Below are 14,857 nucleotides of genomic sequence, written 5' to 3'. Positions count from 1 at the left end.
GGTTTGACAGCATGTGCAGCAATGCTTTTCTGGGACAGAGATTTTAGCTTCCAGAGATCCAAACGCAGTGTGAGCAAAAGGATGATTCCACTCTTGACCACTGTGTTGTTTGTACATGTGCCCACTGTGGTGTGTTAATGAGAGGAAGAAGAGGTGGGTCGTAATTTGAGGTCAGTTGTTGGCTCTTCCATAAATTACGTTAGCCAATCATGTAATTTTGGTAGTTTTCTGACTTAGTTTCTTACCTGTGCTACTTTCCTTTTTCAGCTCACTATTTTTTTGTGTTGATGGTAAACTCTTTGTGGTAGATCTTTTCTGTTATTTAGTGTTTATTCAGTGCCTGATAAAATGGCACATAAGTCTTGCTGAAGGCTTTTATAAATTCTGCTGTTAATAAATTCAAGTTAGAGAAAAAATTACTTGCAGCTCACATCACTATGCAGCCAAGTTTCAGATGCTTTTTCTTTCATTTTGCTGTTGGTTGACACAGTTGAATGACTCTCCCAGTCTCCTGTTCCCAAACCTATAACAAAGTATGAGCTCACATCATTACACAGGAAGCAATTAGCACCAAGATTTATTTGTCATCCTTGGAGGCCATGAAGAGGAACAAAAGATTTCCATCTCGCTCCTTTTCTTCCTTGATTGTAGGGAATAAGAAGGTACTGATACCTTTGTTCTCTGCAATACAGGATAAAAATCCAATTAATGTAAATCTGCCAGATCAAGGAGAGATAGTTGTGTGGCTACTGAGAGCCCAAAGACTAATCAACAGCCTCCAGCAGCACAATTTGCTCATTAGAACAGAAGACAGGGTTTCATCCATCTCTAAATACAGGTCTACCCTAATTTTTAGCTTGTTCCAGCTAATCTTGCAGAAGTTGTCAGATGTCAGGCTGGCAACCAGTCACTAAATGTGTTCCACATAGATCCATCTTAGGGCCAGCACTCTTCAATGTCTTCATAAATGATGCAGACACAGGACTTGAGGGAATACTAAGTAAGTTCGCTGATGACACAGAATTGGGAGGAGCTGTTGACACTCTTGAGGGCAGAGAGGCCCTGCAGAGGAATCTGGACAAATTGGAGAACTGAGCAGTCACCAACCACGTGAAGTTTAACAAGGGCAAGGGCCCGGTTTTGCACCTGGGACATGGCAACCCTGGCTGTACATACAGACTGGCAGGTGAGATGCTGGAGAGCAGCTCTGCAAAGAAGGATCTGGGGATTCTAGTCAGCGGCAAGTTGAACATGAGCCAACGGTGTGCCCTGGTAGCCAAGAGGGCCAACCATCTCTGGGGTGCATCAAGCACAGCATTGCCAGCCGGGAGAGGGAGGTGATTGTCCTGCTCTGCTCTGCAACTGGTGCAGCCTCAGCTGGAGCACTGTGTGCAGTTCTGGGCAACACAGAATAAAAAAGATATAAGCTTACCGGAGAGTGTCAAGAAGAGGGCTACAAAGTTGGTGAAGGTTTGGAGGGGAAGCCATATGAGGAGCGGCTACGGTCACTTGGTTTGTTCAACCTGGAGGAGACTGAGGGGAGACCTCATCATGGTCTATGGTTTCCTCACAAGGGGAGGAGGAGGGGCAGGTGCTGATCTCTTCTCTCTGGCAACCAATGACAGAACCCAAGGAAATGGCAGGAAGATGTGCCAGGGGAGGTTTAGGTTGGGCATCAGGAAAAGGTTCTTCACCCAGAGCATGGTGGAGCACTGGAACAGGCTCCCCAGGGAGGTGTCACAGCCCCAAGCCTGACAGTGTTCAAGAAGAGACTGGACAATGCCCTCAGACACATGGTGTGAATTGTGGGGTTGTGTTATGCAGGGACAGGAGTTGGACGCAATGGTCCTTGTGGGTCCCTTCCAACTCAGGACATTCTATGATTCTATGTAATCTACTGTGCATGCTCCTCAGCAGGTGTAAACTAGCATAGCTACAATTTACAGAAGCTGAGAATCTGGTCTAGAAATTGAAAACAATTATTCCATCAATATTATTTTAAATTATCACAGCTTAACTTGACATAAAGCAAGGATTATATGATCTTCTTTGTAGCCTATCTAAAGATGCTTGCCATGAAGTACTTTAGAAATCTTTTATATTATTTGTAGACTAAATTATCCCATCAGCAGATGTATATTGTGTTTACTGGTTATAAAAACATCTCTTCATGATCAGGCCTTTTGAATGCAGTGTGTCCAATCAGATAGTTCTTCAACCCATGAGTTTTAGCAGACTTGAATAAACCAACAAATGTGGAAGCTGTATCAAAGATATAATTTGGGGATGTCAAAGCACTTAACAAACATTGTTACAACCAAGTCCATGTGTAACCACCGAAGGACATATTTGCTTCAGTATGTCTCATGACAGCTTCTTAAAAAATATACTTAAGTGAATTTAACACTTGTGAAAGGTGCCAGATTGACAGGCCCTGGAGATAAAAGTTCTTGAATTACCAGCAGGCACAGCTGAGCTTCCCACACACATTGCCCCATCAGTGTCCCCAACCCTACCTGGAAGGCACAGCCACCAACTGTCCATCATCTTGCAAATCTGTGCCATCTCATGCTCTTGGACTATGGGCCAAGAGTCGGTAGCTGTAATGTGACCTAAGGGTGAAAAGGCAAGTTTCATAATTACTGCACAGGTGCTGTTGCAGTTGATCATTTTCACACTGAGTTTTCAATTAATCTGAAAATAAAAATCAAGGAAGTGCACATTTATCTGATTTTGCATCCAACAAAAAACCTGTGTCTGAACCTTTAGTGAATCCTGCAGTTTTATCTGTTTGCATAAGCACGTTCAGGTGACTATACGAGCAAAAATGTGCCTGCAAGTACTGTGATGTGCATTCTCAGATGCGTCTTTAAAAAAATTTGGTCCTTACTGCTTCATATGTTTATAATAATCTGTCTCCATTCATAACTCATCCCTGTTTGGTGTCATTACAGCCCATCCTCCCCAGAGATTCTGAACACAGCTGGCACACAAGTTCAATAAACATCCACCCCTAGAAGAGACTGGGTCGTTACGGGGTTGACAGCACACAGGGAAAACAGGCTCGTGATCTTTGCACTCTGTCATGGTTTTAGAAAAAGCACAAGTTCTTCCCTGAGTGATTGTACTCAGAAGATTCAGCCCTCCATTCTCTTTGAAATTATATTTAGACCTCACTGTGAGTACTGGAAGGACATACTTAAGTGTTTCTTTATTTAGTGCACAAGGTTAATGACATTTCAAACATAAGTCCACATTTATAACCTTGTATAGGCTGATTCTCAACCTGTATGTAGGACATGGCTAAAAACAGAACACTGGAAAACACAAAACAATGAGTTTTCATGCCCTACTATTTTCTAAACCGTAGCCACCAGCTTGAAAGAATTATTATGGAAGCTAAATCTTAATTAATTCTTTCTACTGAGAAACAGACATAACTAATGTGCAGAGAAGCTCAGAAACATTTGTTTATCTTTAAAAAAGTCACATTTCTTTCTGCAACTTGCTGTTGATGTGCATGATAACACACCTAAATTGACTGGTACTGTGTGTACTTTGGAAGGTAACTTATGTATATTCAGAAAAAGTTAGGTGGTGTATAATTGCCTTAGGGATGGCATTTGGGATTGAAATTGGAATAGTTATAAATTTCAGTATAAAACCTCATTTGATAATTATGATTGCCTGATTTGCTTACCTCCTCAGCATTTGTCACCCTGTGCAGCCCTAGGGAGAGTCCATGCCAGCTTTCAAACTTTAGATTTCAAAACTTGGGAGGAAGTTCAGGAGAGAATATATACTTGGGAGAGGATATTTTAAGATGATAGTATACATGAATTCTCCTTAAAACCTTGCCTCATCTACCCTCAGTTCTCACTTGCAGGCACTCTGCTGGAGAAAAAAAAGAGACAGACCATTTTAGGTCATCTATCCTTCACAGGTCTGTTATCTTTCATACGTGGTCTCATGTTTTGTCTAGCTTAGTTCCAAATGTCCAATGTAGCTGGGTTAGGTTTTGGTTTGGGGTGTTTTTTTCTGGCTGACGGTGTTTGCATTTTATTACACAGTTCCTAATTTATTAGCATGTTATACATTCAGCTTCAATCTGCTCTTTATTACCCACAAGTAGTGCTAAGTCTTTTTTCATCAACCAGCTTTGTAAGATTTTTGAGCTAGTAGCTGGCCTTTTGCTTTCAGAAAGGCAAAAGGCCTTTCTTGTCTGCTAATAAGAGGAGAGGAGGGAAATGCCAGGGACCTTCTCTTACAAAGTGACAATATTTGTATACGTCTCCCAGAAAAATGCAGAGGAAGGGAAATAGATGTTTACCTGTTTTTCCAAAGATATACAGCATACTTGGGCACCACTGAAAACATTATTTAGAGGCAAAGGCTTCCTAGTGTTTACCTACAGTGTTCTGAAGCTCCCTGGATGTGTCTCAGTTCATTAGTTTGAAGACTCTTTATAGATGTGAAGTATTATTTTTAATTTTGTTTAGAAATGGTCAGAAATTAGTATTCCATATTAGGGAAGGAAAGAAGATAGTTTCTTTCATGACTCAGTTAAACAGAAGCTTTAAGAAGAATAGAAAGGGGTTGGTTCATTCCCATCTTCATGTAACTTGAATTACAGGGTTTAGTAAGTGAAATGGATCACGAGCTAAACCCTGCAGAGTCCAGAAAGCTCTAATTAACGCCCACAGTGAGTAACTTTTCTGAAATTGGTCTTTAATCAAACTTTGCTCTGAAAACAAAACAAGGTATCGTGGCAGCTTGATGAAAGAGATGCATTGCCAAGGCTGACAGGCCCACAATCAAACCAGCACTAAAAATAACTGTTTTGTCTGCTAATTTTCTTTCAGATGCTAAAAAATACATTAGCTACAGTCTAAAAAAACTTCCACAGTTACTCAGCCAAGTGACTCAGCTCTAGAAAAGTGAGGTTCCTGCAAATGTTAATGCCCATCTGATTGTCAGCGGGCCCTCTTTTCTTTCCACACCCTCTCATCAAAGCAGAGAAAGAGCTGAGAGGTTGGTGAGGCTGGGAGGAGAAGAGGCAACTTCTGGATTCCTTCAGAGCAGGTCATTTGAGGCCAGCGGTCCCCCTCCTCTTGCTGCTGGTGGTGCAGACCACAGGCATCCTCAGGGGCTAAGTACTTTGGATTAAAATAAACCAATCACTCATCTTTCTTGTATCTCCCATAAACAGTAAGGTCCATGACTGCTACCTTGCACACTCCCAGCTTCTCCTCACTGATTCTTAGAGCAGGAGTTATCAGTAAGGCATGCAGGGAAACACAGCTCATTTTCTTCTTCCTCTGCTCTGCTGTAGAAAGAGTTGCTCTGGCTCCTGTGTGTACCCATCCAAGCCTACAGCAACTTTCATTATGTTTTCATTGTAGCCTGTGTAAAATCATTGCTAGAACTGTTTTTTCAGGTTCAGGATAGATTCCAAAGGGACAAGAAGTTCACTGCACAAACAGGACTAGCAGTAAAATATAATAAACCTCTTCATTGCAGATTGTCTCAGTACAAGAAAGACATGGACCTGTTGGAGAAGGGCCACCAAGATGATCAGAGGGATGGAACACCTTTTCTATGAGGACAGGCTGAGAGAGTTGAGGTTGTTCAGCCTGGAGGAGGATCTGGGGACACCTCACTGTAGCCTTTCAGTACCTAAAGGGGCTTATAAGAAAGATGAGGACAAACTTCTTAGTAGGACCTGTAGCGACAGGACAGGGTTTTACTCTGAAGGAGGGGAGCTTGAGACTGGATATAAGGAAGAATTATTTTTTACAATGAGGGTGGTGAAACACTGGCACAGGTTGCCCAGAGAGGTGGTAGATGCCCCATCCCTGTAGACATTCAAGGCCAGGCTGGACAGGGCTCTGAGCAATCTGATCTAGTTGAAGATGTCCCTGCTCATTGCAGGAGTGGTGGACTATTATAGATAACATTTGAAGGTCCCTTCCAACCTAAACTAGTCAATAATTCTATTAATTCATTTGGTGAATGGTCTGCTGGATGAAGTGTTACCCTGTTTTGTATATATCTGTGCCTACATCCTACAGTATTTTATGACCAAAACAACAGTCCTATCAGTCTGGATCCTAATGAACATATCCTTCACATAAAATGTTGCAGTCATGTGAGATGGTTCTTTGGTATTAGGGAAAAGCTGAAAGAGGATAGCTGACTTTGGCTTTAGTGCTTCCAGTCCAGGCTGTATTTTTACCTGTTATGTGATTACTTGAAAAAGACATTTTCACTGTTGGAACTAAGCCTAGTTTGGTGTGAGAAGCAAGAAGACTATCAGTATAGATGGGCCCATAAATGCAAGACAAACTTAAATGAAATCAGACAAATCATTGAGGATACAATTTTATGAAAGAATTGTTTGCAAATCAGACTTGTGCAGATCTGAGTGGCTCTTTTGGCATCTGACCAGGCATGTGTTTGTAGAGACCTGTGTTCCAAATGCAACTGCAACTCCCTCTGTAATTTCTTTTTTGTTTGGTTGTTTTTTTAATTTTGAGGTATGCATAGTTTACAAATAGGCAGAAAAAGTAAATTTTTTTTTTAAATTATGCCAGTTAGTTTTTAATTTTTTAAACAAATGTTATTATGTATTTACCATGCAACAGAAAAGTTAATTAATCATCTGTTGAATTTGTAAGAAGGGAAAGAAATCTAGACACAGCTTAACAAATCTTTACAGTACAGATTAGGTTTTGAAAGTTATGTAGCAAAGAACACAGATTCTTCGACTGTCGTAGTTTCAAAGACTGGCTTAGGTAATCACAGGTTTAAAGCAGCTTCACAGCCTTATCCAAATTTGTATTTGTCGTTTGTCTCATATATAATGACAAGACTTGCCCTGTAATTCAAAGCAGCTGCTTAACTTGTATTCAGCTGAATATCCCAGGCCGGAGTGATTGGAGTGCATCATTGGTATTGCATGAAGGAGTTTATATCATCTCAGAAGTTGTGCCTAGTCTGGTTTGCCAAAAGGTGCCACAGAACTCCCCGTTACTAGTCCTTAACAAAATTCAATTACACGCCAATCATCATTAGAAGTATGTAGAGCATCACTATCCTGATATCGTAAGTAGGCAAAGACAGACTGTAACTTGCTCAAAACCAGAAGGACCAAGGGAAATTAGTGTAATAACAGGATAAATAATCAGGAGTGTTTGTCTTCCAAAGCAAGTTCAATTTCCATCATCCTAATTTTATTGTTGATTTTTGTCTTTTTGTTCATAGGAATGTTTCCCATGTGGAAAACAAACAAACAAAACCAAACAAGACTGACTTCAAATTTTGTAATTTTGGAAGAAATTTATAAAAGCATTGAGTAACATATCTTTGGCCAGTTTTCCCTGGAGCTCCTGGGCTCTTAGTATTTTTGAAGATCCAGCTGATATGTTTTCAAAATGGAAATACAATTATTCAGAGGATGTTGCCTCCAGTTTTGTTGTAAGCAGAGGATTTTGAAAACACAGTCCCTTAAGAGAGAAATGACCAATATGACCAACATGAAGTGATATCAAGAATAGTAAAGGAAACCATGAGGTACCATATGAAAAGCCAAGTATTGAACTATGCAAAATGTCCACATTATTGTCATTTAAAATCTTTACAGTTGCAACAAAAATTCAGCACAAAATCATATTTTGCTAAGTGACTTTTCTCTATATTCCAACAGTATGTTTTTGTTTACTGGGCTTATTTTGGACAGAAAGGTATAAAAGAAAATGAAGCAAGGCAATTGTACAGGTTTTGTTTTAAAATCTTACATTCTGCTATATCATTTTATATTATATTAAGTAAAAGTGCAGGAAAAATCCTGCACTGATTTCTCTGGCACATAAGCCTCATAAACAGCAGCAAAAGATTTTTTTTAAAAAAGCACATTTTCTTTCCTTGCTATGGTTGTAAACCACAGAGACAGACAGATGGATGTTTAAGAAAGGAAGGGGAGGTCTCCAGTTCCTCATGTTTCACCTTTTCATTGCTCTGCCTGATCATTTAGGGCAGAGGCTTGTTCCAGACAGCTTTAATTAAACTATGCTGAAAAACTGTATATAGATCAATGGAAATGATCCGTAACAAGAGGCTAATCATGTGTTTAGCAGTGTTCAGTCCAGTTCAATCACCTTCTACCATTTCTGTGGCTTTACATTCACGTGGCAAAGCCTCAAATGTGTATATGTATTTTTTAATCCATCTCATTAGTGACCATATGCTTTGGCTTCAAGGGAGACAAGAACTGTCTCCAATCTGCCAGGGATTTAGGGACATCAATAATTTGTGAATAGTCATGTTGATACTGGTCGAAGGGTTAAGTGTTCTGCGTACCAGGGGCACATCTTTTGGGACCGGAACTCTTAGTCAACTGTAAGGAACCTGATCCCCTATGACGCTTCTTTTCAAAGAACATGCTGCATGTCAGATCTCCACAGCTGAAGCAATGGAGCTTTATTAGCTCAGGGATTTAAAAACCTGCTCTAAACAATGTAACAATACCTTTTGGTTAAAAAGTGAAGGAAGGATGGTAGTAATATGAAAGTGATTTTTTTTTTATGTACTGAGCTAAATGCGATCTTCCTCTTTGTTACTATTTTCCTGTTTAATACGAGCTATTAGATTACTCCTCCCCTACAAATATCCAGTGAAGCAAGAGTATGTCAGCAGTAATGGGGATCTGATTTTGGAAACATAAGTGGAGTCTGTGGTCTCACCTCATACTGCCTAAATCCTGCTGAAGCCAATGACAGCACAGATAGAAAAATCATCTTCCTAACCATTTGAAATGACCCTTTAGGGGCTCTGAGGACATTGTTTTATCTACTTAGTGTGAAAAGCCCCTTTAAAAACAATAGCTTATTGTGTTAGGTTGTGTCATCTTATATGGAAGGGCTGCTGATGCACATCTAAGGTAGAATGTTTTCATATCAAACTATTTGATTTATAAGTATAATAAACATTTAGAGGCATATGGCCCAGATTTTCATCCACATTTCAATTACATGTGTAGGCTTTGCTGCAACAGTTTGCAATAGAAAATGTGGTCGTCTTTGGGAAAGGTGGCTCTTCCTGGCTGTCAGCCAAGTGCACTTGGGCATGTTCAAATGTAAATATTTATGGCTATTTTGACCACTTTAAAAAAAAAAAAAACAAAGAATGGAGTTACATTTCCAGATAGGCTCACTTTCAAATTCTCCCCTTGAAAGTAATACCTCAGTCTGTTTTGGTATTTTAATGCTGTTTCACAGCTTTGAAGCCTGTGAAAATAGTTAAAGACTAAAATTATATTTTCACAATTTTAAATGAGGAAAAAAAGGAAATGTAATTTTAATAGGGTGGAGTTGGTGATTTTTGAGGTCACTTGCCTTCCATTTCCACTTAATGTCTTCTGAGCCAGCATAACTATAAAGTTTTCTGACATCAAAGTTTAGAATGAAATTTTTAGCTGATGCTTAATTATCAGGTCACTGCTGAATATCTGCGATCCAAAGACTGAGTCCCAGTTTACAAGCAACATGAAGAAGTCCTTTGACCTTTGAGGTGACTGTTGATCTTTTGCTCACCTTTGTCTGGTTTTACCTCTAATATCAATGATGTTAATACCGAAGGAAGTCAGCAGGATTTCAGAAGACTGGTACAATCTGCAATATTTTGTTGGCGGCATTGCCATGATTACATTAATTTATACTACTGCTGCCAGGTAGCAAGGGAGAAGAGTTTTGGCTTCAGTGAATACAGTTGCAAAATCCCTCTTTTATCGTGGATGAAGTAACGCTTTGAACTGCCTATTCACAGTTTCACAGGCAGTGATGCCAAAAAATAAAGCTCTGACAGTCTTCAAGTTCTGCCCTCTTTACACCCTCGCTAGCCAAGATTGCTTAGTGTTATAAAGAATTGCCATAATCACAGAAGCTGCAGACAGAAATAACTTATTGCAACCAAAACTCATACAGGCCATACCTTACCATCAGGAAGCTGTCTTTTGGAGGGGCATTTGGAAGGTTTTCAGCAGCCATCTCTGAGGGTTCTGTGTGGCTGGATTTCTCACATGTCCAGTGAGGCTGCAACATGTCCAGTAGCATCTTGATGCTGAGTTTAAATTTTCCATTCTTTTTCTTCCATATCCTCCTAATTAAATCTTCTCCATTATTAATTCTGTTTTTATAATGGACTTCAAATTTACAAACTTCTGCCACACATACCTGTCCATTTAGAGCTCCTGACAGCCACATTAAAATGGCCTACTTTAACTTCTAGTACATTGATGCACCACAGTGGGACTTGAGAGTAGAATTTTGTTTACAGAGTACTACATGCTGATCGTCCAAATATCAAAAATGACAAAGAACTTTATTTCAACTGGCCTTCAGTTATTTTTACTACTTGCACTTATTTTCAGCTTTTTGTATCTGTAATCAACAGACCAATCACTCAAGGTTAGAAACATGTTTTTTTAACTGATTTGCTGAATTGTGGCCTTAGGCAGTATGTAAAGTTAATCGCAGATTAGTTGATGAGGAGGTAGGTATTTGACCATGGGCCAAGCTCCGTGGTACCCAGTCTCCTCAAATCAGATGGGCTTCATCCTTCTAGGGAGAGCAAGAGGACTATAGCCCATAAGTTGGCAGGGCTGATCAGGAGGGCTTTAAACTAGGTTTGAAGGGGGAAGGGATTGAAACTGGGCTCTCCAAAAATCAGCCTATGGATGGAAAGCCCAAATTAAGAGGGAAATCAGCAGCCCACTTGAAGTGCATGTACACTAATGCACGCAGTATGGGCAACAAACAAGAGGAGCTGGAAGCCATCGTGCAGCAGGAAAGCTATGACATAGTTGCCATCACAGAAACATGGTGGGATGACTCATATGACTGGAGTGCTGCTATGTGTGGCTACAAGCTCTTCAGAAAAGATAGGCAGGGTAGGAGAGGTGGAGGGGTGGCTTTATATGTTAGAGAGTCACTCGACTCTGTTAAACTTGAGGTCAGCAGTGACAAGGTTGAGTGCCTGTGGACCAGAATCAGGGGGAAGTCCAACAAGGCTGACATCCTCGTGGGTGTCTGTTACAGACCACCCAACCAGGACGATGAAGGAGATGAATTATTCTACAAGCAGCTGGCAGATGTCTCAAAGTCGACGGCCCTTGTTCTTGTGGGTGACTTTAACCTGCCGGATATCTGCTGGGAGCTCAATACTGCACAGAAGAGGCAGTCTAGGAAGTTCCTAGAGTGTATAGAGGACAATTTCCTTCATCAGCTGGTAAATGAGCCCACCAGGGGCAAGACCCCGCTAGACCTACTGTTTACAAACAGAGAAGGGCTGGTGGGAGATGTAGTGGTTGGAGGCTGCCTGGGGCATAGCGACCATGAAATAATAGAATTTTCAATACTCAGAGATGCAGGGAGAACCATTAACAAAACCTCTACGCTGGACTTCCGGAGGGCAGATTTTTGCCTATTCAGAAGTCTAGTTCAGAGCATACCCTGGGAAACAATGCTTAAAAACAAGGGGGCCCAGGAGGGTTGGACATGCTTCAAGCAGGTGGTTTTGAGTGCACAGGAACAGGCTATACCAGTGTGCCGAAAGGCTAGCCGGCGGGGAAGACAACCGGCTTGGCTAAACAGGGAGATTTTGAATGAAATCAGAAATAAAAAGAGACTTTACCGACTGTGGAAAAAAGGGCTGGCTACTTATGAAGAATTTATGGAAATAGCTAGATCATGCAGAAAAAAGATCAGGGAAACAAAAGTGCAATTTGAAGTTAACTTGGCCAATTCTGTCAGGGATAATAAAAAGTCCTTCTTCAAATATGTTAATAACAAAAGGAGGGGCAAGGAAAACCTCCATTCTCTGTTGGACTCTGAAGGAAATATAGTTAACAAAGATGAGGAGAAAGCTGAGGTACTTAATACCTACTTTGCCTCAGTTTTTACCAGTAATACAGGTGGCCCTCAGGACAACTCATCTCTGGAGGTGGTTGGCAGAGATAGAAAGCCAAATAGGCCCCTTGTATTCCAGGAGGAAATAGTTGGTGATTTACTGAGCCATCTGGATCCTCACAAGTCTATGGGACCAGATGGGATCCATCCTAGGGTGATGAGGGAGCTAGCAGAAGAACTTGCCAAGCTGCTCTCCATCATCTTCCAACAGTCCTGGCTCACTGGGGAGGTCCCATGTGATTGGAAATTGGCCAACATTACCCCAGTCCACAAAAAGGGCTGCAGAGCTGACCCTGGCAACTACAGGCCTGTCAGCCTGACCTCGGTGCCTGGCAGGGTTATGGAGCAGATCATCCTGAATGGAATCACACAGCACCTTCAGGATGGACAAGGGATCAGACCCAGCCAGCATGGGTTTAGGAGGGGCAGGTCCTGTCTGACCAACCTGATCTCCTTTTATGATCAGGTGACTCACCTGGTGGATGAGGGGAAAGCTGTGGATGTGGTCTATCTGGACTTCAGCAAGGCCTTTGACACTGTCTCCCATAATATACTCTTGCAAAAGCTGGTAGCCCATGGCTTGGACAAGTGTACTCTACGCTGGGTTAAGAACTGGCTGGAGGGCCGGGCCCAGAGAGTGCTGGTGAATGGGGCTGCATCCAGCTGGCGGCCAGTCACTAGTGGTGTTCCCCAGGGGTCAGTGTTGGGTCCAGTCCTGTTTAACATCTTTATTGATGATTTAGATGAGGGGATTGAGACCATCATCAGCAAATTTGCTGATGACACCAAGCTGGGAGGGAGTGTCGACCTGCTGGAAGGCAGGAGGGCTCTGCAGAGGGATCTGGATAGACTGGAAAAATGGGCTGATTCCAATGGGATGAAGTTCAATAAGGCCAAATGCCGGGTGCTGCACTTTGGTCACAACAACCCCCTGCAGCGCTACAGGCTGGGCGCAGAGTGGCTGGAGAGCAGTCAGACAGAAAGGGACCTGGGGGTGCTAATTGACAGGAAGCTCAACATGAGCCAACAGTGTGCCCAGGTGGCCAAGAAGGCCAACGGTATCCTGTCCTGTATCAAAAACAGCGTGGTCAGCAGGACAAGGGAAGTGATCCTTCCCCTGTACTCTGCATTGGTGAGGCCACACCTGGAGTATTGTGTTCAGTTCTGGGCCCCTCAGTTCAGGAAAGACATTGAAGTGCTGGAGCGGGTCCAGAGAAGAGCAACACGACTGGTGAAGGGACTTGAACATAAGACCTATGAGGAGAGGCTGAGGGAGCTGGGGTTGTTTAGTCTGGAGAAGAGGAGGCTTAGAGGTGACCTCATCACTCTCTATAACTACCTGAAGGGAAGTTATAGCCAGGTGGGGATTGGTCTCTTCTCTCAGGCAGTTAGCAATAGGACAAGGGGGCATGGGCTTAAACTCTACCAGGGGAAATTTAGGCTGGATATTAGAAAGAAATTCTTTACAGAGAGAGTGATCAGGCATTGGAATGGCCTGCCCAGGGAGGTAGTGGACTCGCCGTCCCTAGAGGTTTTTAAACTGAGATTGGACATGGCACTTAGTGCCATGATCTAGTAAACGGACTAGAGTTGGACCAAGGGTTGGACTCGATGATCTCTGAGGTCTCTTCCAACCCAGTCGATTCTGTGATTCTGTGATTCTGTAAAGGGAAAAGTTAAAGTTGAATTTAATTTCCTTTTGTTAATTGTTACTTCACAATAATTTTCAAAAATGTATTTAGAAATCATTTTTAAGAGATACGAGACAATAGAAAATGAGACAGAGAGGATTCATTAATTGTTTGTTTCTATTTCAGGACTGCAAGAATACCTTGAAAAATATTTGGGCAAGAAGACCCCAGCTCTGATTTTAGTACCTGTGGTGGATTTACCTGGCAAAGAGCTTATTCATATAACATGCTGGCTAAGCTAGCAGTTTAAAAGAGATGAGTTGATATCAAAACACACATTCCATCCAGGAGAAAAAAAAAAAAAAAGGAAAATAATTGATCATAACTGTGTTGGATATTTCATTAAGCAATATTGTTTGATTTAAGCAAAGTCATGTTAATGATGCCTCATGATATGTGACAGAATCAGCTTTGTATGAATAATAAAGATTTCTTTTCAAAATATCGTGGTTTTTTTCTCACTTATTTTTAGATATGTTCTGGTAATAGCAGGTGGCTCTTGGGAGATGTCAGTTGCTCTGATCACATCAGTTCTTTTGTTTGATATATTTAGGCCTGTTTACAACAAACTGATTATAACCAGAACATTAGCTCCAATACTGTTTTAAAGATTTGATTCCTTTCAATTCTGTGTTGAATTTACTGACTTCAGACCAACTTGGAAAGACCTTTTGTGGCCAGATATTAAACCTTCTCTTGCACCAGGGAAGAATTACTCAGAAGGGTATTCAGGATGCACATTTTACCAAAGCACATAACGGAGATGATGGCCAGACTGCAGGATTTGCCACCCTGCTTTCCAAGGCAATAGTGGGTATCCTTGTGCTTTACATCTGGCAGACAGCTCTTATTAAAGGGCTACCAGTGTTCCCCAGGGCTTCAGTCTTCTCCAGAAAATCAAGAGGAGTATTACCACTGCTTTCATTAAAACAGCTTCAGACATGCAGGTGAAGCTCCTATCGATTTCATTGCAACTGATATTTTACTTTAACATCATATAAGATCAGTATAGGAGAAAAAGCCTTTTGGACTTTGCTTGAAGCAGTAAGCCACTGCAGAGAAATCTTATTTTCAGACAAAGGCTATAAAATCAAACCTTTAAGAAAGAGTATAAAACATTTGCCTCGCCTGTGTTCTACAGCTACGTATTCTCATTGCTTCTCTTTCAGCGTATGAACACTGGAGCTGCATGACCAGCACTCC

General features: G+C 41.4%; 1 protein-coding gene across 10 annotated transcripts in view; it reads left to right on the top strand.

Annotated features, from left to right (window-relative positions):
• DPH6 (diphthamine biosynthesis 6) overlaps window positions 1-14,096 on the top strand; it is a 206,280-nt gene extending 192,184 nt beyond the window's left edge. For 8 of the 10 annotated variants that reach the window (XM_065064188.1, XM_065064192.1, XM_065064191.1 and 5 more), the window contains one exon: window positions 13,781-14,096. In XM_065064188.1, coding sequence (XP_064920260.1) covers window positions 13,781-13,896 — 116 coding nt within the window. In that variant the 3' untranslated portion in view covers window positions 13,897-14,096. Of the gene's footprint in view, window positions 1-7,263; window positions 7,573-13,780 lie in introns of all 10 variants that reach the window. The other 2 variants (XR_010472932.1, XR_010472931.1) reach the window with 1 other exon arrangement.
• The last annotated feature ends 761 nt before the right edge of the window (window positions 14,097-14,857 follow it).

Source organism: Columba livia, chromosome 5, assembly GCF_036013475.1.
Source record: "Columba livia isolate bColLiv1 breed racing homer chromosome 5, bColLiv1.pat.W.v2, whole genome shotgun sequence".
NCBI classification, from domain to species: domain Eukaryota; kingdom Metazoa; phylum Chordata; class Aves; order Columbiformes; family Columbidae; genus Columba; species Columba livia.
This window is presented reverse-complemented; position numbering and strand designations above follow the sequence as displayed.